The sequence below is a fragment of the Salmo salar genome, chromosome 08 (assembly GCF_965601325.2).
Source record: "Salmo salar chromosome 08, fSalSal1, whole genome shotgun sequence".
Taxonomy (NCBI): Eukaryota; Metazoa; Chordata; class Actinopteri; order Salmoniformes; family Salmonidae; genus Salmo; species Salmo salar.
The window spans coordinates 13709251-13735378 of record NC_138298.1 but is presented as its reverse complement, the minus strand read 5'-3'; the positions used below and the strand labels follow the sequence as shown (position 1 = coordinate 13735378).

The window sequence follows — 26128 nt, the reverse complement described above, 5'->3', positions numbered from 1 at the left end:
GGCCATGTTACAAAATGCAAAACAAGGAATCAGCAGGTATGTTCAGTAGATAGATATGTTAGTAACGCTTCACATTAAGTTGCTCCTATAACTAACTGTGTGTAGCAGCATTGTAGTAACACATTTTTACACACATGAACGCATAGATTTTGTATTGTAGATATGTGGTAGGAGAGTAGCTTAGTGGCTTGAGGTCAGACACTTAATGTGTTGTGAAAGGTTTTATGAAATGTACGATTTTAAATTGTAGATAACTGCCTTAATGTTACATAATAAATACAAATGACACTACTGCTTAAGTAATTACCATGTAATAACAATTGCTGTTACTTTACATTATTACACTTTAATTTTGTTTACTACATTGTCTTGACCACAACTTTATGTAACCTACCAATATGACATGGATAATAATGCAAAAATATGTCCATTAACCATATTATAGTTTTGAAATCAATAATCTCCCCCTATTGCTAGACAGAGTGGATAACGGATGGCCATGTCATTCCACTGATGATACATGACCAGCAGATATAGTGGGTCTATCTGTAACTTAAACCATGTGACCATAAATCACCAGCAAGCATAAAAGAAAACAATATATATAATTCCTTATTAAATTACACCACTCTTATGAGAAGGCGAGCCATATTTTTGCTCATCATTTCATTTTCATTAGCTTTCTAATAGTGGTGATAAAGGGAGGTTGTTGTATTATGATAACCCCTCTTTTCAAAGTGCTCAAATATTTGGCAAGATCCACGTTTATTTTTCTTCCTCAGTCTTCGCTGTTCCAGGACCCATTCATCCCATCCTATCTTATAAGAACAGAGGCACAGCTGCCTCTCCGAAAAACGTGTTTTGAGGAATCTGGTCATTTTTATCACCCAAGAACATTGTGCTGCAATATTTCTCAACCTTATCTTGGCCGACGTAATTCAACATTATTACATGCCTAATTATTCAAGCTAGGTTTTATTTTCAGATCAGTTTGTTCAGCAGATCACATGCTCAGAAAGTGGTTGCTAGCCAGCACAGCAAATCAGTAATTGTTTTCTCAGATCAACTCGGTAATCAGGTCAAATAGACCTCATTAGGATATATAACAGGCTTATTTATTAGCATGCCAAATACATTTTCTCATTGTAACTTCTAAATATAGATAATCCTACGATGCAGTTAGTGCTCAAAGGTAGATTAATGGTACTGCAACATTCATGAAGGTGTCATGACTTTTTTCGTAAAGTTGTTATGAATGCCTCATGTATACCCCCATAAAGTAAAGTGTTACTGATTGTTTTTGTTTGGACCAAATAAGTGTAGCTATCACTTTACTGAAGGACCCTTATGTAGGATTCATTTAAGGCTTTTATAACAACTATTTAAGACGTTATAACATCAGTCATAGGCATAAACAACGGCATACAATGTTATGAAGCTAGTTTTAATGGATACTATATGTTGTCATATGCTCTTGTCAACTGTCTCTTTATTACATAGGTAGTAATCACATGTTAATATGATATCTAATAATTCAATTTTCTTTTTCCTGTTATCAGGAGGGAGGCGCAACTCGATGTAGAGGGTCAGTTCCTTGTCAGAATCATATATGAAGATGCCAAAACATACGACCTTGTTGCTGCTGCAAGCAAAGTTCTCAGTATGTTTTTTAATCATGTTTTGAAATACAAGATACTTTACTTGAACCAGTTTATTCATAACATAATTGTACGGCAACACTTTAAAATATGGTACCCTTTATAAAGGGTAACTTATTGTAAAGTGTTACCAATGGGACTGAGATGGTGTATGCAACAAGTGTTTATGTTTTTATCTTGCAGAGATTGATGCAGGGTGTATCCTACAGATGTTTGGGAAGATGTTTTTTGAGTTTTGCCAAGAATCAGGGTATGACACCATCCTGCGTGTTTTAGGCTCCAATGTCCGTGAATTCTTGCAGGTAAGCACTCCAGTTCCCTTCTTAATCTTTCTTCAGTTAACAGAGACTAATGTAAAACAATGTCCTCTTCAATGTCATGAATGCTTCAACGTAAGTTAAATACGGTATGACCTATATTTCAATTGTACAGTGCCAAAACAATTCTGTGACCGCCCCCTCGTCTTTGGATTTGGGGGAGTTGACCATGTAATTCAAATAGGACAGTGGCAGTTAGATTTGCCAAGACCGAACCCTCTATTTACAAATAGAAAATGTAGGGCTTCACTTTGGGTTGAAACAGAGATAAAGGAGTGAGGACTGGAGTTATGCAACCTTGTGGTGTTTGGTATGACAATGACCACAGGAGTTGGCAATATAACACAAACTGATATGGGACTAGTCTAAGTGGAATCTTAATGGAGAGAAACTCCCGTTTCAATCATTTATGCAACCCCCATACAGAATCTGGATGCCCTCCACGACCACCTAGGTACCATCTACCCTGGGATGAGGGCTCCGTCCTTCCGCTGCACAGACGCGGAGAAGGGCAACAATCTGATCCTGCACTACTACTCGGAGAGGGAGGGGCTCCAGGACATTGTGATCGGCATCATCAAGACGGTGGCCCAACAGATCCACGGCACAGAAATAGAAATGAAGGTGTGCTGTTTCAAATAAAATAATAAGTATATTATTACTTAAAAGGGATTGGACCCTTTTTTTCAATTTTTGCCTAAAATGACATACCCAAATCTAACTGCCTGTAGCTCAGGACCTGAAGCAAGGATATACATATTATTGATGCCATTTCAAAGGAAACACTTTTAAGTTTGTAGAAATGTGAAATTAATGTAGAGACAGCACGGGTTCAAACTGTAGAAGCCATTACCTACTTTTGAATTTAAAAATGGATTTTATCAAACAAAACTATGCTACATTTTATCTCTGGGACCCTTAAGATGACAAAACAGCGTAAGATTACTGAATGTAAGTACATTATTTACCTTCAGAGGTGAATGTATAAAACCAGTTGCTGTGATAAAAGTTTGTTGTTGTGCACTCTTCTCAAACAATAGCATGGTATTTTTTCACTGTAATAGCTACTGTAAATTGGATAGTGCAGTTAGATTAACACGAATGTAAGCTTTCTGCCCATATAAGACATGTCTATGTCTTGGAAAGTTTGCGGTTACTTACGTCATTCTAGTTAGCAACAACTGTCCCGGTATAGGGACTCCAATCCCGTAGATTCTTAAGAAATTAAAGGGATAGTTCGGGATTTTGGCAATGAGGCCCCTTATCTACTTCCCCAGAGTCAGATGAACTCGTGGATACCATTTATATGTCTCTGTATTCAGTATGAAGGAAGTTAGAGGTGGTTTCGCGAGCCAATGCTAACTACTGCTAGACCTAACTCAGAAACTGTTTTTTTGTGTGCCTTGGTAGTTATTCGGATTCTGTGCTGCTTGGGGTTCTTACCTTCAGTCCAAAATGGGACAGTGGTCGACTTTCAAATGCCCCTCTCCATTCAGGAGTTGTTTGGGTCTGAGCAACTGCTAGTGTTGGTCACTCAGTAGGCAGTTTTTGATCTGAGATGCTGGTGGGTCTCTGTTGACTTGGGTCAGATGTCTATGAAAGGGGCAGAATGTTAGTACACTCAGAAACCTAATCATATCGCAGAGATAGGTGTCAGTATGTATTTTTGTTATCTCCCAGGCTCAGAGTAAAATTAAATGGGGGAGCTGAATTGACAGACCCTCCAAATATGAAGTCTGGAAATGTTATTCGTCATTGCCAGGGAAACCGTGTGCGTCAAGCCATTTGACGTCAGTGTATAGACTAAAAAGGACTTGTTGTGGCCAGGCAGTAACCCTCACAAGAACATCACTGTGTTTAGAACCATCACACCAAACCTTAGATATTTATATAAAGACATACAGTATTTCGATGTCTATGCATTTACCAATCACCCACCGGTATGTCTTACATTATATATTGCCATAATGGGTGGACTGGTGGACATTTTGAGTGTCCCCATAAAGTAAAGCAGGATATAAACACAGGAAGCATAGCATGCACTCTTTCTAAGTTTATGGTTGCACCTTCCTCCCTTTTATGAAATCCATTCTTCCTTTCCCAGGTGATCCAGCACAAGAGTGAGGAGTGTGACCACATCAAGTTCCTGATCGAGGAGAAGGACTCAGAGGAGGAGGCCTTCTATGAGGATCTGGACGGCTTCGAGGAGAACAGCACGCAGGAGACCCGGATCAGCCCCTACACCTTCTGCAAGGCCTTTCCCTTTCACCTCATGTTCGACAGGGACCTGATGCTTACGCAGTGCGGCAACGCTATCTTCCGTGTGCTGCCGCAGGTTTATGTCTATTTAGCTATAGGACATTCAGATTTTATGTGTGTAAATAACTACTCTTATACTGCATTATAACTCAGTAGGAGTGTGTTTATAATGCACTGTAGATATGGGCTTCACAGGTAGCCTGCAGTTGTAATGCATTATGTGGTTATAATGTATTGTAAGACTTGTCATAAGTATGTATGACCCCCTTATGAAGTGTTTTGCTGTTGTATTCCTTAGCTCCAGCCGGGCATCTGTAACCTGCCCTCCGTGTTCTCTCTGGTGCGTCCACACATAGACTTCAGCTTCCAAGGCATGCTCTCCCACATCAACACTGTCTTCGTTCTGCGAAGCAAGGTACGCCAAGAATACTCACTACTGAAACGTTTCATTTTTTAATTTAACGTTAAAATTACATCACCAAAATAATAATAGAGAAACTGGATAGAAAGCTACATTTATATTTTTTTGTGTGTCCTGGCTGCTTGTGTGTCCATGCGTGTGTTTATATTATGCCCTTCCAGGAGGGCCTCTTGAACGTGGAGACTTCAGAGAACGAGGATGAGCTGACTGGTGCTGAGATCAGCTGCCTGAGGCTGAAGGGACAGATGATCTACCTGCCCGAGGCGGAGAACATCCTCTTCCTCTGTTCCCCCAGGTTCTGCTGCTGTGGCGTTAGACAAAAACAATGGGCTGTTCTAGGCTGCGTTCCAAATGGGCACATAGTGCACTACTTTTGACCAGAGCTTTATGTAGGGAATAGGGTGCCATTTGGGATGTAGTCCTAGACTTGGGGTGGATGGCTGGGCTGGATGGATGTCTCTTGGTTGGTGTGTGAAACCTAAATTGGATTCAAAACCACAGCTACTCTAGTGCAGCAGATGGTCTGGCCTTAAAGGGCCAATCTACAGTGGAAACAATAAAAGTCCAACCCCGCCTTTGCTTTGGTAAAAAGCTGAGGGATGGGTCTAAACATTTTACTACTCTCAGATTCAGACAGAGCTATGGCTGCAATGACTGACCATCCATTAGATAAAAATTATAGTTTTAACCATGTTTTGAGGCTATACAGTGTTTGTTTACATTTGCAATGTTTAATAACATTGGAGTAAAACAAGGTTCTATTTGGGTTCTGACAGGGTGTCACAGTTGAACTAAGCTCATTAGGATTTTAAGTGATATTCAAGAATCACTGTATACATACATAGAGTTGAAGTCGGAAGTTTACATACCTTAGCCAAATAGATTTAAACTCAGTTTTTCACAATTCCTGACATTTAATCCAAGTAAAAATTCCCTGTCTTAGGTCAGTCAGGATCACCACTTTATTTTAAAAATGTGAAATGTCAGAATAATAGTTGAAAGAATAATTTATTTCAGCTTTTATTTCTTTCATCACATTCCCAGTGGGTCAGAAGTTTACATACACTCAATTAGTTTTTGGTAGCATTGTCTTTAAATTGGTCAAACGTTTCAGGTAGCTTCCCACAATAAGTTGGGTGAATTTTGGCACATTCCTCCTGACAGAGCTGGTGTAACGGTGTCAGGTTTGTAGGCCTCCTTGCTCGCACACGCTTTTTCAGTTCTGCCCACACATTTCCTATAGGATTGAGGTCAGGGCTTTGTGATAGCCACTCCAATACCTTGATTTTGTTGTCCTTAAGCCATTTTGCCACAACTTTGGAAGTATGCTTGGGGTCATTGTCCATTTGGAAGACCCATTTGCGACCAAGCTTTAACTTCCTGACTGATGTCTTGATGTTGCTTCAATATAGCCACAATTTTCCTTTCTCATGACGCCATCTATTTTGTGAAGTGCACCAGTCCCTCTTGCAGCAAAGCACTCCCACAACATGATGCTGCCACCCCCGTGCTTCACTGTTGGGATGGTGTTCTTCGGCTTGCAAGCCTCCCCCTTTTTCCTCCAAACATAATGATGGTCATTATGGCCAAACAGTTCTATTTTTTTTCATCAGACCAGAGGAGTGAAAAGTATGATCTTTGTCCCCATGTGTAGTTGCAAACCGTAGGCTTTGGAGCAGTGGCTTCTTCCTTGCTGAGCGGTCTTTCAGTTTATGTCGATATAGGACTCGTTTTACTGTGGATATAGATACTTTTGTACCTGTTTCCTCCAGCATCTTCACAAGGTCCTTTGCTGTTGTTCTGGGATTGATTTGCACTTTTCTCACTCTAGGAGATAGATTGCGTCTCCTTCCTGAGTGGTATGACGTCTGCATAGTCCCATGATGATGTTTATACTTGCGTACTATTGTTTGTACAGATGAAAGTGGTACCTTCAGGTGTTTGGAAATTACTCCCAAGGATGAACCAGACTTGTGGAGGTCTACAATTATTTTCCTGAGGTCTTGGCTGATTTCGTTTGATTTTTCCATGATGTCAAGCAAAGAGGCACTGAGTTTGAAGGTAGGCCTTGAAATACATCCACAGGTACACCTCCAATTGACTCAAAAATATGTCAATTAGCCTATCAGAAGCTTCTAAAGCCATTACATAATTTTCTGGAATATTCCAAGCTGTTTAAAGGCACAGTCAACTTAGTGTATGTAAACTTCGGATCCACTGGAATTGTGATACAGTGAATTTTAAGTGAAATAATCTGTCTGTAAACAATTGTTGGAAAAATGACTTGTGTCATGCACAAAGTAGATGTCCTAACTGACTTGCCAAAACTATAGTTTGTTAACAAGAAATGTATGGAGTGGTTGAAAAACTAGTTAATGACTCCAACCTAAGTGTATGTAAACTTCCGATTTCAGCTGTATATAGTCATTAGTTGAATGTAGCAACTACAGATTGTTAAAAGGGACAATCTTTGGTAACACTTTACTTAAATCATCCATTTATATGTTGTCTTATAACCGGGCTTGTCTCAAACGGTACTGTATTTAGTTAACACATTTTATGGTTGAAAACGGCCTGTTGGTGGTAGTCATGTACACCATTTCTAGTCCCAGAAGTGACTAAAAAGCGTAATTAGGATAACTTGAGTCATAAAAAAAGTTTTTTCCAAAAATAAAATGTCAGAGGGTTGGGTTTGATTTTAAGTTATGCCCACAAACATGTGGGTATTGGTTTGTAAATTTTCTCTTTGAATGCACACTGACCATGGTAAAGTTTGTTAGATGTTGGATCTCTTTATGGGGCTAGTTAGGTACCATCAATAAAATGACAATGTATATGGGACAATATGTTCACATTTCAATAGTTCCACATTTTAGATGTCATACAAACCTCAAACCAATTATAAATTGTATAAATTCATGTAAAATAGTGAAAGCTTTTAATAAGGAAACTAGAAGGTGTGCAACATGAAAATATTGTCCCATGCCAACCAAAAGCATTGGTTGGCATGGGCTAGATGTCCTTTCAAATCAATGAAGGGAAGTGAACAAGTTCACACTTTGGGAGATAATTGGAACACAGCCCATGTACCCAGTAAAACCTTATTTCTATCAAGGGATAATCTAGAGGCAGTAATGTCCCTGCATGGTGCCAGCAGGTGGTGAAACGTGTTGTTTCCGGAAGGAAAGAAAACTTTTGCAATTGTATCAGTTTGGCCCTACTGATTATTATGTCTCTAACAGAGAGCTTGGCATCTAGAGTACATTGTGTGTGTTTCATTGAAGTTTATTGAAATTGATTGTGAGAGAATTGAGCTCTTGATAATGGACAAAGGGATAGAAAAATAACATAGCTAACCCTCCTGCGTTCATAAGAGGACAAGGCTTTATGATGTCTTTATGTATAACATTTTCAACTGACCCAAATTACTTATTTAGTCAATCTATCACAACTCCGGAGAAGACTTCGAACTGTCTGCATCTGGGTAACGAAAGTTTATTTAAAAAACAGGGGGCAGGTAAACGACCGGTCAAGGGCAGGCAGAGGTCAGTAATCCAGAGCAGAGTACGAAAGGTACAGAACGGCAGGCTGTCTCAGGGTCAGGGCAGGCAGAATGGACAAAACCAGAGAGAAAAAAACAGGAGTACGGGAAAAAACGCTGGTAGGCTTGACAAGACAGACAAACAGAGAACACAGGTATAAATACACTGGGGAGGATGGGCGACAACTGGAGGGGGTGGAGATGAGCACAAAGACAGGTGAAACAGATCAGGGTGTGACACAATCATTATAAGATGATCATTATTAGTTATTATAAGAGGGGCATACATGCTAATCATAATGCATTATGTTGTCCCTACTGAACATAGCCCCTGTTGAGTTGTGTTCAACCACTGTTCAGTGTTCAGCCTCTGATGCGTCACCAACACTGTGTTCAGTGTGATGAACCTGGACGACCTGACGCGGAGAGGCCTTTACCTGAGTGACATCCCGCTGCACGATGCCACACGTGACCTGGTGCTGCTGGGAGAACAGTTCCGTGAAGAGTACAAGCTGACCCAGGAACTGGAGATCCTGACTGACCGTCTGCAGCACACCCTTCGGGCCCTGGAGGATGAGAAGAAGAAGACAGACAGGTTCGTAGAGACTCCCGACCCATCGCACTCACCGTTTGATAGAATCAACCTCTTCACCCATTTCCATAAAAAAATATATAAAAAAAAGTAATGTAAAGGGATGGTCCACTCCAAATAGAATTTCAGCAGTGTTGGAGTCTTTGGTGTAGCTTTCTAAACTCCCGACCACGCACACACACACACCCCCTGACTGGGGTTCGAGCCCTGTTGTGGCCACTTCTCTGTGTCTCTCCCTCTAACTTCCTACTGTACTGTAAAAAATGATAACTTACACATTTATTTAAAATTGACAAAATGCCTTTTGTGAATGTGAAACCTAATTAACCACAAATTGTTTGAACTTTGAGTGCAGTAGCGCCAATCTGCTCAGTAGTGCGGATTGCCTCAGAAGGAACTTATGTACCGCTCATCCACTGAAAATCAGAAAAGGGGTGGCTTCCCTTGATCCTTGATCTTCATGAACGTTAACATATTTTTATAAAATATACAACGCTACATTATACCTCATGTAATGTCATTAACTCCGTCTTTTTTTTTTATTGCAATATTCCAATGAATGTGTGAGGTACAACTCTTCATATAAAATACCAGTCAAAAGTTAGGACACCGACTCATATTTTCTACATTGTCGAATAATAGTGAAGACATCAAAACTATGAAATAACTCATATGGAATCATGTAGTAACCAAAAAGTGTTTGAGATTCTTCAAAGTAGCCACCCTTTGCCTTGATGACAGCTTTGCACACTCTTGGAATTCTCTGAACCAGCTTCATGAGGTCATCACCCAGAAAGCATTTCAATTAACAGGTGTGCCTTGTTAAAAGTTCATTTGTGGAATTTCTTTCCTTAATGAGTTTTAGCCAATCACTTGTGTTGTGACAAGGTAGGGGTGGTATACAGAAGATAACCCTATTTGGTAAGATCAAGTCCATATTAAATGGCAAGAACAGCTCAAATAAGCAAAGAGAAATGACAGTCCATCACTACTTTAAGACATGAAGGTCAGTCAATCTGGAAAATGTCAAGAACTTTGAACGTTTCTACAAGTGCAGTCACAAAAACCATCAAGCGCTATGATGAAACTAGCTCTCAAGAGGACTGCCACAGGAAAGGAAGACCCAGAGTTACCTCTGCTGCGGAGGATAAGTTCATTAGAGTTAACTGCGCCTCAGATTGCAGCCCAAATAAATGCTTCAGCATTCAAGTAACATCTCAACACCAACTGTTCAGAGAAGACTGCGTGAATCAGGCCTTCATGGTCAAATTGCTGCAAAGAAACCAGTACTAAAGGACACCAATAATAAGAAGTGACTTGCTTGGGCCAAGAAACAATGGACATTAGACTGGTCTTTTTGAGACGCAGAGCAGGTGAAAGGATGATCTCCGCATGCGTGGTTCCCACCATAAAGCATGGAGGTGGGGGTGCTTTGCTGGTGACACTGTCAATTTTATTTAGAATTCAAGGTACACTTAACCAGCATGGCTACCACAGCATTCTGCAGCGATACGCCATCCCATCTGGTTTGCACTTAGTCCCACTATCATTTGCTTTTCAACAGGACAATGACCCAAAACACACCTCCAGGCTATGTAAGGGCTATTTGACCAAGAAGGAGAGTGATGGAATGCTGCATCAGATAACCTGGCCTCCACAATCACCCGACCTCAACCCAATTGAGATTGTTCGGGATGAGTTGGAACATAGAATGAAGGAAAAGCAGCCAACAAGTGCTCAGCATGTGTGAACTCCAAGACTGTTGGAAAAGCATTCCAGGTGAACTTGGTTGAGAGAATGCCAAGCGTGTGCAAAGCTGTCAAAGGCAAAGGGTGGCTACTTTGCAGAACCTAAAATATTTAGATTTGTTTAACACTTTTTTGGTTACAACATGATTGCATATGTTTTATTTCATAGTTTGTCCTCACTATTATTGTACAATGTAAATAAAAAATGTTTAATGAGTAGGTGTCCAAACTTTTGACTGATACTGTATGTAAAGTCCAAAGTCCAATTTTATTAAGCATTTAGGTAAAAATAAATTACCCTGTTCAAAATGTTATTGCCATAATGTCAAACTAGGTCTTCTCAGATCTTGAAATTGAATCCATAATTCTAATCTGACACAGACAGAACCCAGTCATAATAAATAAATAAATCAATACGGATTTGAGGTGGACCAAATCCGACCCAATGTCAGAAATGAGGGAGAATCAGATCCACATTGGATAATGTCTATCGGACTCAAATGGATCCGAAAGAAATGCAGCTTTATTGATGTGCAAGCCAGTATAATTGTTTTGACTTGTCTGGCAGGCAGTGAACGTTAACATATCTAAAATAATTGAGTTATGGTCTACACAACAACTTAGTATTTTCATAAATGACATCCCTAATTTAAAATGTCAACACAAGAAGGGAAGGGGTGTGTGACGACAAACGCGCTATAGGAGCTTCTCTCTCCAGAATGCGCTTTCTGCCTCCTGCTAGTTCGTGCGCATTCATTGTTTCATTGTGTGAATTGTTTGTCCCTTTGTTAATGTTTATTTTGCTTGAGCATGCATAGAAGTACCTGGGCTGACGTTCACTAATGTAGGCCTATGAAAGTTCCCATATGGGAATGCCTGATAGGAATTTTTTTTTTCATCACCTCACACAACAGAGTTTTACATCCATTGCGAATGACAATAGTTCCTCACTCTATTTGAAAAATCTTTCCAACACTCTCCTTCCCGATAGGCCTAAGCAACCACTGCACCTCGGTGTGCTACAGCAACATATTGCTGATCCCATATCTCCAGAGGAACATCATAAAATAGGCTACCTGAACACACCTACCGTGCGCAAATACAGCAGTGTCTATTCTGAGCTCATTGGTGTGGGAAACCGTGAGCGCCCAGTTGAAACAATGTTGCAAGTTTGCTATGGTAAGAGTTCAAGCCAGACAGGCAGAGCACCAACTGCAATGCGTAGCAAACATGATTTATGGAGGATATTTATTTTCCTCTGGATATGTTCTTCAAATATAATTTTAGGATCTGGTCGGTATATCATATTTTCAGACAGATCCAAGGTCCGTGGCCACCGAGCGTGATCCAATCTGGCTTTCGAGGGGAAACTACTGAATTTTGTATCCGACCTGTTTGGATACCAGGTCTAATCTCGGGTAATCTGAAGACCTTTTTTGGAATGTTTTATTTTTTTTAAACTTTATTTAACCAGGTAGGCTAGTTGAGAAGAAGTTCTCATTTGCAATTGCGACCTGGACAAGATAAAGCAAAGCAGTTCGACACATACAACAGAGTTACACATGGAATAAACAAACATACAATCAATAATACAGTAGAAAAAAAAATCTATATACAGCATGTGCAAATGAGGTAGGATAAGAGAGGTAAGGCAATAAATAGCCTATTGAGGTGAAGTAATTACAATATAGCAATTAATCACTGGAATGGTAGAATGTGTAGAAGATGAATGTGCAAGTAGAGATACTGGGGTGCAAAGGAGCAAGATAAATAAATACAGTATGGGGATGAGGTAGGTTGGATGAGCTATGCTATTTAAAGATGAGCTATGTACGGGTGCAGTGGTCTGTGAGCTGCTCTGACAGCTGGTGCTAGTGAGGGAGGTAAGAGTCTCCAACTTTAGTGATGTTTACAGTTCGTTCCAATCATTGGCAGCAGAGAACTGGAAGGAGAGGCGGCCAAAGGAAGAATTGGCTTTGGGGGTGACCAGTGAGATATACCTGCTGGAGCACGTGCTACGGGTGGGTGCTGCTATGGTGACCAGTGAGCTGAGATAAGGCGGGGCTTTACCTAGCAGAGACTTGTAGATGACCTGGAGCCAGTGGGTTTGGCGACGAGTATGAAGCGAGGGCCAGCCAACGAGAGCGTACAGGTCGCAGTGGTGGGTAGTATTTGGGGCTTTGGTGACAAAACGGATGGCACTGTGATAGACTGCATCCATTTTGTTGAGTAGAGTGTTGGAGGCTATTTTGTAAATGACATTGCCGAAGTCGAGGATCGGTTGGATGGTCAGTTTTATGAGGGTATGTTTGGCAGCATGAGTGAAGGATGCTTTGTTGCGAAATAGGAAGCCGATTCTAGATTTAATTTTGGATTGGAGATGTTTAATGTGAGTCTGGAAGGAGAGTTTACAGTCTAACCAGACACCTAGGTATTTGTAGTTGTCCACATATTCTAAGTCAGAACCGTCCAGAGTAGTGATGCTGGATGGGCAGGCAGGTGCGGGCAGTGCTCGGTTGAAGAGCATGCATTTAGTTTTACTTGCATTTAAAAGCAGTTGGAGGCCACGGAAGGAGAGTTGTATAGCATTGAAGCTCATCTGGAGGTTAGTTAACACACACCTCTATGTCAAACCACAAACAAAATGTTATATTTGTACGTACTAGGCTACTTCTTCGCAATGATGTTCTGTCTGGTAGTTCCCCTTTTGTATTATTTGCCTCTGTCTACTCAGTGGCTCAACAACTTTTCACTGTAACCCAAACACAGCTTCCTCGGTGGCAGCTGTATACAAAGAGCCCATATATTATTGTTCACCCATCTCCCACACCACTATATCTCCCAGAGAGAGAGAGAATAAGATGCAGTCAGAGCTGCTCGAGGCAAAGTGCTTTGGGAGGGGGGTGAAAGGTAAAAAAGGTCAGAGGTCAGGAATGTCAACCTCAGTCAGACGCCTGCGTTCGTACAGTAAACACTGGCAGCTGTTTGTGCTAGCGAACCGTACTTAGTTACCTCGGTTGGGGTTAGGTTTCAAACCAAATGTTATGTCACATGCGCCAAATACAACAGGTTTTGTGAAATGCTTGACGTTCTGCCAAATATCCAATGGAAGAACGTGGCGCGAAATACAAATACCTCAAAAATGCAATAATTTCAATTTTTCAACCATACGACTATTTTACACCATTTGAAAGATAAGACTGTCGTTAATCCAACCACATTGTCCGATTTCAAAAAGGCTTTAGAGCGAAAGCAAAACATTAGATTATGTTAGGAGAGTACACAGCCAAAAATAATCACACAACCATTTTCAAAGCAAGCATATATGTCACAAAAACCCAAAACACAGCTAAATGCAGCACTAACCTTTGATGATCTTCATCAGATGACACTCCTAGGACATTATGTTATACAATACATGCATGTTTTGTTCAATCAAGTTCATATTTATATAAAAAAACAGCTTTTTACATTAGCATGTGATGTTCAGAACTCGCATTCCCACCCAAAACTTCTGGTGAATTTACTAAATTACTCATCATAAACGTTGACAAAATACATAAATTATTTTAAGAATTATAGATACAGAACTTCTTTATGCAATCGCTATGTCAGATTTTAAAATAGCTTTTCGGCGAAAGCACATTTTGCAATATTCTGAGTACATAGCTCAGCCATCACAGGCTAGCTATTCAGACACCCGCCAACTTCAGGGCTCACTAAACTCAGAATTACTATTAGAAAAATTGGATTACCTTTGCTGTTTTTCGTTAGAATGCACTCCCAGGACTACTACTTCCACAACAAATGTTGTTTTTGTTCCAAATAATCCATAGTTATGTCCAAATACCCCCGTTTTGTTCGTGCGTTCAGGTCACTATCCAAAGGGTAATGCGCGAGCGCATTTCCAGACAAAAAAATGCAAAATGTTCCATTACCGTACTTAGAAGCATGTCAAACGCTGTTTAAAATCAATTTTTATGCCATTTTTCTCGTAAAATAGCGATAATATTCCAACCGGACAATGCTGTATTCATTCAAAAAGGAAGAGAAAAAATGGCGAGGTCTCGTGAATGCGCATCTCCAATCTCTCTGTCACCAGGCAGTCCACTGACAAACTGTGCTCCTGTTATCTGCGCAGAGACAGGAGACGCCTCAATCCGCTTTCTGAACACTTTAGAGAGCCAATGGAAGCCTTAGAAAGTGTCACGTAACAGCTCATATACTGTAGTTTCGATAGAGAAGCAACAGAAGGACTACAAATTCGCAGACAGGCCACTTCCTGCTTGGAATCTTCAGGTTTTTGCCTGCCATATGAGTTCTGTTATACTCACAGACACCATTCAAACAGTTTTAGAAACTTTAGAGTGTTTTCTATCCAAATCTACTAATAATATGCATATTCTCGTTTCTGGGCAAGAGTAGTAACCAGTTTAAATCGGGTACGTTTTTTATCCGGCCGTGAAAATACTGCTCCCTATCCCAGACAGGTTAACCAACAATGAAGATCAGAAAAATAAGTCTTAAGTAAAGACAAAAAAAATAAAGAGCTGCAGTAAAATAACAATGGCGAGGCTATATACATGGGGTACCGGTACAGAGTCAATGTGTGGGGGGCACCGGTTAGTCGAGGTAAATAGGTAGCGTTAAAGTGACTATGCATAGATAAACCGAGTAGCAGTGATGGTGTCGGCAGTCGTGCCTGGCCATGCAGTCATGAGTGAACAGGGAGTACAGGAGGGGACTGAGCACGCACCCCTGAGGGGCCCCCGTGTTGAGGATCAGCGTGGCGGATGTGTTGTTACCTAACCTTACCACCTGGGAGCGGCCTGTCAGGAAGTCCAGGATCCAGTTGCAGATGGTGTTTAATCCCAGGGTCTTTAGCTTAGTTATGAGCTTTGAGGGCACTATGGTGTTGAACGCTGAGCTGTAGTCAATGAATAGCATTCTCACATAGGTGTCCCTTTGTCCAGGTGGGAAAGGGCAGTGTGGAGTGTGATAGAGATTGCATCATCTGTGGATCTGTTGGGGCGGTATGCCTACATCTACATATTACCTCAACTAACCGGTGTCCCCGCACATTGACTCTGTACCGCTACCCCTGTATATAGCCTCGCAATTGTTATTTTACTGCTGCTCTCTAATTATGTTACTTTTATTGTTTACTTCTGTTTTTTAATTAACACTTTTCTTAACCAACAATGTAGTTAAGGGCTTCTAAGTAAGCATTTCACTGTAACACCTGTTGTATTCGGCGCATGTGACAAATACAATTTGATATAGGCCTACTGAACTGATACAATCGTTTTTTGTTGTTGCTCAACTACCAATAACCTAAAACACAATACAAGAAGCCAAAGACAACTCTCTTGTCATTTAAAAGCATAATATACACAGTGTTCAAAACATTAGAACACACCCCCTTTTGCCCTCAGAACATCCTCAAATCAAATTGTATTGGTCGCAAACACATATTTAGCAGATGTTATTGTGGGTGTAGCGAAACGCTTGTGTTCCTAGCGCCAACAGTGCAGTAATATTTAACAATCCAAAACACATCTAAAAGTAAAATAATGGAATTAACAGATAGAAATATTAGGACGAGCAATGTCGGAGTCCGGAGTGTGTGTGTGTGTGTGAGAGAGATGGGATGTAAAGACAATATGGACAGTATGTGGATAGAATATGTATTATATCTGAAGAATACGTAAGACAGAAATAGTATATGTACAGTTGAATAGAAAATACAGTATATACACATATGAAATGGGTAAAACAGTATGGAAACATTATTTAAGTGGACAGTGTTCCATGTCTATGTACATAGGGCAGCAGCCTCTAAGGTGCAGGGTTGAGTAACCAGGTGGTAGCCGGCTAGTGACAGCAACTAAGTTCAGGGCAGGGTGTTAGGTGGAAGCCAGCTAGTGATAGCTATTTAACAGTCTGATGACCTTGAGATGGACAGAGAGAAGCCGTTTCTCAGTCTCAGTACCCTGATGCACCTGTACTGACCTCACCTTCTTGATGATAGCGGGGTGAACAAGATGTGGCTCGGGTCTTGAGGACCTTGATGATCTTCTTGGACTTCCTGTGACACCGGTTGCTGTAGATGTCCTGGAGGGCCGGCAGTGTGCCCCCGGTGATGCAAAGGGCAGACCGCAACACCCTCTGAAGAGCCCTGCGGTTGCGGGCAGTGCAGTTGCCGTACCAGGCAGTGATACAGCCCGACAGGATGCTCTCAATGGTGCATCTGTAAAAGTTAATGAGGGTCTTAGGTTACAAGCCAAATTTCTTCAGCCACACTGTCTGTGTGGGTGGACCATTTCAGATTGTCAGTGATGTGTATGTCGAGGAACTTGAAGCATTTCACCTTCACTGCGGCCCTGTCGATGTGGATGGGGGCGTGCTCCTTCTGCTGCCTCCTGAAGTCCACAATCCGCTTTCGTTTTGTTGACGTTGAGGGAGAGGTTATTTTCCTGGCAACACTCCGCCAGGGCCCTCACCTCCCTGTAGGCTGTCTCGTTGTTGTTGGTAATCAGGCCTACTAGTGTTGTCTGCAAACTTGATGATTGAGTTGGAGGCGTGCGTGGCCACGCAGTCATGGGTGAACAGGGAGTACAGGAGGGGTGGCGCCTGTGTTGAGGATCAGCGTTGTGGAGGTGTTGTTGCATACCTTCATCACCTGAGGGCGGAAACTCAGGAAGTCCAGGACCCGGTTGCACAGGGCGGGGTTCAGACCCAGGGCCCCGAGCTTAATGTTGAGCTTGGAGGGTACTATGTGGTTGAAGGTTGAACTGTAGTCAATGAACAGCATTCTTACATAGGTATTCCTCTTGTCCAGATGGGATAAGGCAGTGTGCAGTGCGATGGGGATTGCGTCCTCCTTGGATCTATTGGGGCAGAATGCAAATTACATTGGGTCTAGGGTGTCGGGTAGGGGGATGATCCTTAACTAGCCTCTCAAAGCACTTCATGGTTACAGAGGGAGTTCTACGGGGCTATAGTAATTTAGTTAATTTACTGTCACTTTCTTGGGAACAGGAACAATGGTGGACATATTGAAGCAAGTGGGGAGACTGGGATAGGGAGAGATTGAATATGGTCCCGTGGCCACGGACCTTAGATCTGTCTGAAATGTTATATACCGACCAGATCCTAAATTATATTTGAAGAAGAAAATATTAAGGAAAATATAGTCTATAAATCACATTTGCTACGCATGGCAGTTGGTGCAGTCCATCGCATTAATCTCTTAATGCTCCACCTGTCTGCCTCTCCATCTGGCTTGAGCTTTTGGTTTAGCAAACTTGCAACATTGTTTCAACTGGGTGCTCACTGTTTCCCACACCAATGAGCTCAGAACAGATACAGCTGTATTTGCGCAAGGGAGGTGTGTTCAAGTAGCCTATTTTATGACTTTTCCTCTGGAGATGTGATACACACGGGAAACTATTGAGCGTGAATGACAAACCGGTGGCCTACCATACCCTGTTCAAAGGCACTTAAATCTTTTGTCTTACCCATTCTGAATGTCACAAATACACAATCCATGTCTCAATTATCCTTATTTAACCTGTCTCCTCCCCTTCATCTAGACCAGCTATTCCCAAACTGGTGTACGCGCAATTCCGTACGCCAAATAAAAATGTGATTCACATTTTCAAACAGTCCATTTAGATTTTCTAAATGTTTCACTGCCAAAAATAAAATTAGGCGCAAACATGTCTGACAATGAATGGGCAACATAAACCAAATTGAAACTGATAATTGTGCACGACTTCAACTGAATGATGAGGATGAAGGTGATTGAATTTAGAACAGTGTAAGAATTGCTATTCCTCTGTCCTGCACACGCACTCCCGGGAAAACACTTTGTTACCACTCATCAGTGATACTTACTAAAACTGTTGTTACACTAAGGTTTTTATTCTAAGAAACTTAGACTACAATTAGGGTGTGGAAATGTTAAGATTATTTTGCTCTTACTGTAGTACTGTAGCCTACTCCCGACCGGTCACGTTGTACAGCGCCCGAGTGCGCAGTGGTCTAAGACACTGCATTGCTACAGATGCTGGTTCAAAACCTGTGTCGGCCGCAACCGGGAGACCCATGAGGCGATGGTAGGCTTTTGGTTTCTCTCCCTCTAAAACAGAAATAATTCTAAATCACAAACTGGCTTTATTTACAAATTAGTAACAATGTCTCAACCCAAGTTCAAGAATGGCCTTTTTCCTCGCTCACTTTAGGTTATTTGAAAATTAAATCTCAAAATATATTTTTTAAACAAGCCATAGAAAGTTGTTTGCAATTTCAGTTTAATCCACCAGAAAGACAGAACAAATATGGTGAACTCAAATATACTAATTGATTAAAAAAAATCTATTGGAACCTTTCACAAGTGGAAAGGGGAAGAAGTATAATTATTAACCCTGTTTTTCGCAGGCTGTGAATTCTGCAAACATTTATAGGATGGGCTATTAGCAGGACAATATATATTGGTCATGGCTCTCGAGTGGCATAGTGGTCTAGGGCACTGCATCGCAGTGCAAGAGGCATCACTACAGTCCCTGGTTCGAATCCAGACTGTATTACATCCAACTGTGATTGGGAGTCCCATAGGGTGGCACGTTATTATTATTATTATTATTATTATTATTATTATTATTATTATTATATAAAAAGCCCCTTAGATATTCTCAAAGATGAAAATTCCCCCTTAGATATTACATTTACAATCCTCCAATCCTCTAAATGTAATTTATTTCACTGAATCTCCTTTTGGGTATTGGTTAGACTACAATTAGGGTGTGGAAATGTTATGCTCTTAGTACTGTAGCCTACTACCGACCGTCACGTACAGCGCCATATTTTCTGTTCCATCCTAACAGAAACCCTGAGGGTTTAATTTTTCTTGGAATAGAAACACCATAATATTAATCAAATGAAGCTTAATTTCTTAAAATCAATCCCATATACTATGTTCTTACAAAAAAAGGTTTTAAATTATCTTGTACAGCCAATATTGAAGGCTACCAAATGCTTCTCAAAGACGCACTCTGGTGGTCAAACTAGCACTAACTAGCATTAATGGTAACAATGGCTGACAAATAATGTGCCATAGAATTCTACGGCAGCCCGCAAGGTGTGCTGCAGTATGACGCAACTTTTAAAGCAAGAACCACTGTATGTGCAAAAGTTCTATCTCAAAACCTGATGAAACCTTCACTCTTGCGTGTACATTTATTTAGAAACAAAACATGCCAATTTGAAAACAAGACACGGGAGTTTGAGCGAGAATTAAGACGACTTAAGTGTTACGTGCCTCCAAGTAGGAGGGAGGTGCAGGGAGCAGGAGAGCAAGGAAGTCCCAATTAAAGCAGTCCCTACTCAACAACAACATGGGGGGGGGGGGGGGGGGGGAAACAAGCTCAAAACGAAGTCGCCACACACAGGGAAAGTAACGCAACACACGGAGGAGAAACCTCTACTCCTAAACAAATATCTAAACGGTACAACTACCGAAAGAAAAGAAAACCCCGTGGTGCAGACACGCACCCCTAACAAAGTACACATACAAACAATCCCGCACAAAGACTAGCAGGCAGCGGAGGTATATAAACCCACCAAAATCAACTAAATGAAACACAGGTGTGACAAAACAGACAGACACAAACGAAAAGGAAAAATGGATTGGTGGCAGCTAGTAGGCCCGCGACGACGACCGCCGAGCATCGCCCGAACAGGGAGAGGAGCCACCGTCGGTGGAAGTCGTGACATTAAGAGTAGTAAGACCTGTATAAAAGCAACAGGTAACATTAACATTAATAAGGGGCTAGAAGCGTATTTTTGGGTGAGCTACCAAGTGGCAAGGACAGGCAAGCTCCATACTATTGAGGAGGACTTCATTCTTCCTGCTGCTGCGGATATGGCTGGGATAATGCTGGGGGAAAAGGCAAAAAAAAAAACGATACAGACAATGCCTTCATCAAACAACACTTTCACGACGCACGTTTTGAAACAATTACTGCTTTGCATACAAGCCAGTGAATTCTATGCGTTACAGCTGGATGTGTCAACAGATGTGGCGGGCTTGGCACAGCTCCTGGTATATGTCCGTTATGTTTATAGGGGAGTCAATTAAGACTTCCTCTTCTGCAAACCAGGACAACAGGAGAGACTATTTTTAAAGTACTGGACAGCTTTGTGACATCAAATGGACTTGTGGTCAAGAAATGTTGGTATCTGGCAAAAAGCCATGACAGGGAGACATATAGTGGAGTGGTAACGCGCAGGCAAGCAGTGGGTATCACTTGGGTACACTGCTGCATCCACCGAGAGGCTCTTGCTGCCAAGGGAATGCCTGACAGCTTGAAAGACATTTTGGACACAAGTGAAAATGGTTCACTTTGTTAAAGGCCCCTGAACACTCGTGTATTTTCTGCATTATGCAATGATATGGGCAGCGACCATGTACCGCTTTTACAACATGGTTATCAAGGGGCAAAGTATTGACATGTTTTTTTAAATTGAGAGACCAGCTTAAAGTTCTTTACTGACCATAATTTTTTTTTTTTTTGTCTGACCGCTTGCATGATGATGAGTTTAACACACGACTGGCCTATCTGGGTGACGTTTTTTCACGCCTGAATGATCTGAATCTAGGATTACAGGGACTCTGCGCAACTATATTTAATGTGCGGGACAAAAATTGAGGCTATGATTAAGAAGTTGGAGCTCTATGTCTGCATTAATAAGGACAACACACAGGTCTTTCCATCATTGTATGATTTTTTTGTGTGCAAATGAACAAGCTTACAGAAAATATCAAATGTGATATAGCGAAGCACCTGAGGGAGCTGGGTGACCAGGTACTTTCCCGAAACGGATGACACAAACAACTGGATTTGTTATCCCTTTCATGCCCTGCCTCCAGTCCACTTACCGATATCTGAACAAGAGAGCCACATTGAAGATGCAACAAGCAGTTCTGTGAAAATTCTATTTAAATCAGAAGCCACTGCCAGATTTCTGGATTGGGCTGCACTCAAAATATCCTGCCTTGGCAAATTGTGTTAAGACACTGATGCCCTTTGCAACCACGTACTTATGTGAGAGTGGATTCCTGGCCCTCACTAGCATGAAAACGAAATACAGGCACAGACTGTGTGTGAAAAATGATTTAAGACAGACACTCATACAACACAACACAGCAGAGTTTTGTGCATCCTGTCAAGCAAACCCTTCTCATTAACCTGTGGTGAGTTATTCAGTTTGATGAATAAATAAGGTTTTATATGTAAGATGGCTAAATAAAGAGCAACATTATTGATTATTATATTATTATTTGTGCCCTGGTTCTATAAGAGCTCTTTGTCACTTCCCACGAGCCGGGTTGTGAACAGACTCAGTCATTCTTATGTTTAATAAATGTATGTATAGTGTGTGTGTGGCAAGCTTACAATGATGGCAAAAAACATTTGAGTGCACTGACCCTGGTGCTAGAGGGGGTATGCAGCTGGAGGTTTAATGTTTGAAGGGTACCGGACTATAAAAAAGTTTGGGAACCACTGATCTAGACTGAGGTGGATTTAACAAGTGACATCAATAAGGGATCATAGCTTTCACCTGGTCAGTCTGTCATGGAAAGAGGAAAATAAATGTTTTGTACACTCAGTGTATATGCCATTTAGCAGACACTTTTATCCAAAATGATTTACAGTCATGCATACATTTACCTGTGGATGGCTCCGGGAATTGAACCCACAATCCTGGCTTTGTAAACGCCATACTCTACCAACTGAGCCATACAGGACCACACTCTGTATGTTTTGGGGGGGGGAAAAAATGGGAATAAAAACTTCTCTAGAAGACAAAATAAATCTATACGAGGCGTTTTCTTTTCACTTTTCTTTAGATTGCTCTACTCAGTCCTGCCTCCGTCGGTGGCCAATGAGTTGCGCCACAAGCGTCCAGTCCCGGCCAAACGCTACGACAATGTGACCATCCTCTTCAGCGGCATTGTGGGATTCAACGCCTTCTGCAGCAAACACGCGTCAGCCGAGGGTGCCATCAAGATAGTCAACCTGCTCAACGACGTCTACACCCGATTTGACATCCTGACCGACTCGAGAAAGAACCCCTACGTGTACAAGGTTTGAAGGAATATTTTGTTTCTCTACTCTTATTTACAGATAAAATTAAAACATTGACACATGTGCAACAGTCAGATGCATTGCACCATTAACACACCTTATACCATGGCATTGTTTGAAAGCTCCGTTATGATTAGCTTGAAGGGTATTCTAAAGCGTGCATTAATTAATTAATAATGCCCTCGAAGCCGGTGTTTGGAGGATATATTGGCACGTACCAATATATCCTCCAAACACCGGCTTCGAGGGCATTATCACTTTTATACAACGGCTTAGCAACATAATGAAAATGTCAATCATGATTTGAATAAGTTATTGATGAATTTATTAATACCATTTCATCCATCCACAAGATATAGGCCCGACCACAAATCTAGGTTTGCTACCCAAGCCGGCTGGTCATTGCCAGAGATGCAACCCAGTCATTCAGTCTTTTTGTTCTGTCTATGGACCCGACCCAGTCGTTCGTTCTAAATGTTCCATTGTCATACTGGCTGGCAACGTTCTTATCCCTTGCTTGCTAGCTAGCCAACTATGGCTAACTAGTCACGTCAAACACTGCAGCCAGAACAACAGCATCAGTTGCATTTGCATTTGTTTAAGCTGTTTTCTAGTGAAATTTATTTGGACACATCCATAAAAATGAGGCATGATTTCACCTGGCATAGAAAATATGCTCTCGTTCAGAGGAGCTGAACAACGAAGCTGGAAAGACTGAAAACTAGCTGCACTTCGTTTCGTTTTACCTTTTTTGAATTGAATTGTCTTTTGTATATATCAATAAAAATTATGCCAGCATGATTTCAACAGGCTGAGAAACGTTGCCTGCCTTTGTCTCGTCAATTTGAATATTGAAACAATGTTGCAAATGTCGGAGACATATACAGCAAGGTTTATACAAATCTCCACTGTTAAAAACTAAATGTTATTCTAAAAGAAATGTGAGAATGTCTAGATGCTTTTTATAGTGGAGATCAAGTTTATAAAGTTGGGGGGTGGATTGAAACAATTTTGCATTACTGCTTTTGGCTAGTAGAAACACATTGAATAACAGATTCACTACATGGAACAACAAATAGTCCCCCCAAAAAATCGTAATAAGTTTATTCTGAAGTGTCTGTCCTATATCTGAAAGGAAACTATATTTTAAAAAACATTTGACATGCATCTATCCCCTTATTTTAAGCACTAAAGCATCTCCATATATACTACCATATACAGTTGAAATCGGAAGTTTACATACACTTAGGATGGAGTCATAACTTGTTTTTCAACCACTCCACACATTTCTTGTTAACAAACTATATAGTTTTGACAAGTCAGTTAGGACATCTATTTTGTGCATGACAAGTAATTTTTCCAACAATTATTTACCGACAGATTATTTCACTTATAATTCACTGTATCACAAAAACAATGATCCATATAAGGTGCAAGTAAATCATAACATAAATATTGTGTTGCAAACATTAAAAAGGAAATACATATTGGAATAGAAAAGTCAATAGAAAACTACAGCAAGATAAAGGAATGACTTGTGATGAATGCATGAAGTTGACTGTGCCTTTAAACAGCTTGAAATATTCCAGAAAATTATGTCATGGCTTTAGAAGCTTCTGATATGCTAATTATCAAAATTTGAGTCAATTGGAGGTGTACCTGTGGATGTATTTCAAGGCCTACCTCCAAACTCAGTGCCTCTTTGCTTGACATCATGGGAAAATCAAAAGAAATCAGCCAAGAATTGTATACCTTCACAAATCTGGTTCATCCTTGGGACCCATTTCCAAACACCTGAAGGTACCACGTTCATCTGTACAAACAATAGTAAGCAAGTATAAACACCATGGGACCAAGCAGCCGTCATATCGCTCAAGAAGAAGACGCGTTCTGTCTCCTAGAGATGAAAGTACTTTGGTGCGAGAAGTGCAAATCAATCCCAGAACAACAGCAAAGGACCTTGTGAAGATGCTGGAGGAAACTGGTACAACAGTATCTATATCCACAGTAAAACGAGTCCTATATCGACATAACCTGAAAGGTCGCTCAGCAAGGAAGAAGCCACTGCTCCAAAACCGCCATAAAAAAGCCAGACTACGGTTTGCAACTGCACATGGGGACAAAGATCATACCTTTTGGAGAAATGTCCTCTGGTCTGATGAAACAAAAATAGAACTGTTTGGCCATAATGACCATCATTATGTTTGGAGGAAGAAGGGGGAGGCTTGCAAGCTGAAGAACACCATCCCAACCATGAAGCACGGGGGTGGCAGCATCATGTTGTGGGGCTGCTTTGCTGCAGGAGGGACTTGTGCATTTCACAAAATAGATGGCATCATGAGGGGAAATTATGAAGCAACATCTCAAGACATCAGTCAGGAAGTTAAAGTTTGGTCGCAAATGGGTCTCCCAAATGGACAATGACCCCAAGCATACTTCCAAAATTGTGGCAAAATGGCTTAAGGACAACAAAGTCAAGGTATTTGAGTGGCCATCACAAAGCCCTGACCTCAATCCTATAGAAAATTTGTTGGCAGAACTGAATAAGCGTGTGCGAGCAAGGAGGCCTACAAACCTGACTCAGTTACACCAGCTCTGTCAGGAGGAATGGGCCAAAATTCACCCAACTTATTGTGGGAAGCTTGTGGAAGGCTACCCAAAATGTTTGACCTAAGTTAAACAATTTAAAGGCAATGCTACCAAATACAAATTGAGTATATGTAAACTTCTGAACCACTGGGAATGTAATGAAAGAAATAAAAGCTGAAATAAGTCACTACTATTATTCTGACATTTTCACATTCTTTAAAGGAAGTGGTGATCCTAACTGACCTTAGACAGGGAATTTGTACTTGGATTAAATGTCAGGAATTGTGGAAAACGGAGTTTAAATGTATTTGGCTAAGGTGTATGTAAACTTCTGACCTCAACTGTATATATTTGTTTACTGGTATCAGGGACCTTCAGACGAGTCTTGTGTGCGTCCTAGAGAACAACATTGTGTTTGTGAGAGTCTCAGCTTTCCACAGAGGTGTCATTTTAGTGTGTAGCCCAAAGCATTCGGATGCTACAGACGTTTGTGTGAGAATACTGATTCCTTTGTTGTACCCCATCAGAATCCAAAATATAAGCTTCTTTTACTCCTTTGTTTGTAAACAATCTAAATGTGGAAAAAAATACTGTATAGCCTTAAAACATGGTTAAAACTATAATGTTGCTATGATGGATAGTCAGTCCTTGTATCCATAGCCCTGTCCATGAGTTTGAAAGTGGTTGCATTTCTCCAGCCCCATCCCTCAGCTGTTTACCAAATCAGTAGCACCAATTCAAACTTTTTTGAATGTCGTATTGTCACAAGTGTAATGTACAGTGAGGGGAAAAAAGTATTTGATCCCCTGCTGATTTTGTACGTTTGCCCACTGACAAAGAAATGATCAGTC

General features: G+C 41.0%; 1 protein-coding gene and 1 long non-coding RNA gene across 2 annotated transcripts in view; one reads left to right on the top strand and one right to left on the bottom strand.

The window, feature by feature from the left end:
• Positions 1-26128, top strand: part of LOC106610009 (guanylate cyclase soluble subunit beta-1) — a 71525-nt gene that overhangs the window by 648 nt on the left and 44749 nt on the right. Inside the window, exons 3-10 of the mRNA XM_014209103.3 lie at positions 1560-1660; positions 1842-1960; positions 2402-2599; positions 4080-4310; positions 4533-4649; positions 4817-4950; positions 8594-8791; positions 22451-22688. Coding sequence (XP_014064578.1) covers positions 1560-1660; positions 1842-1960; positions 2402-2599; positions 4080-4310; positions 4533-4649; positions 4817-4950; positions 8594-8791; positions 22451-22688 — 1336 coding nt within the window. The remainder of the gene's footprint in view (positions 1-1559; positions 1661-1841; positions 1961-2401; positions 2600-4079; positions 4311-4532; positions 4650-4816; positions 4951-8593; positions 8792-22450; positions 22689-26128) is intronic.
• Positions 321-8768, bottom strand: LOC145881520 (uncharacterized). Its single transcript, XR_014393062.1, has 2 exons — positions 8634-8768; positions 321-3568 (listed from the first exon to the last, which is right to left on the bottom strand). It is a non-coding gene; the product is annotated as an uncharacterized LOC145881520 (long non-coding RNA).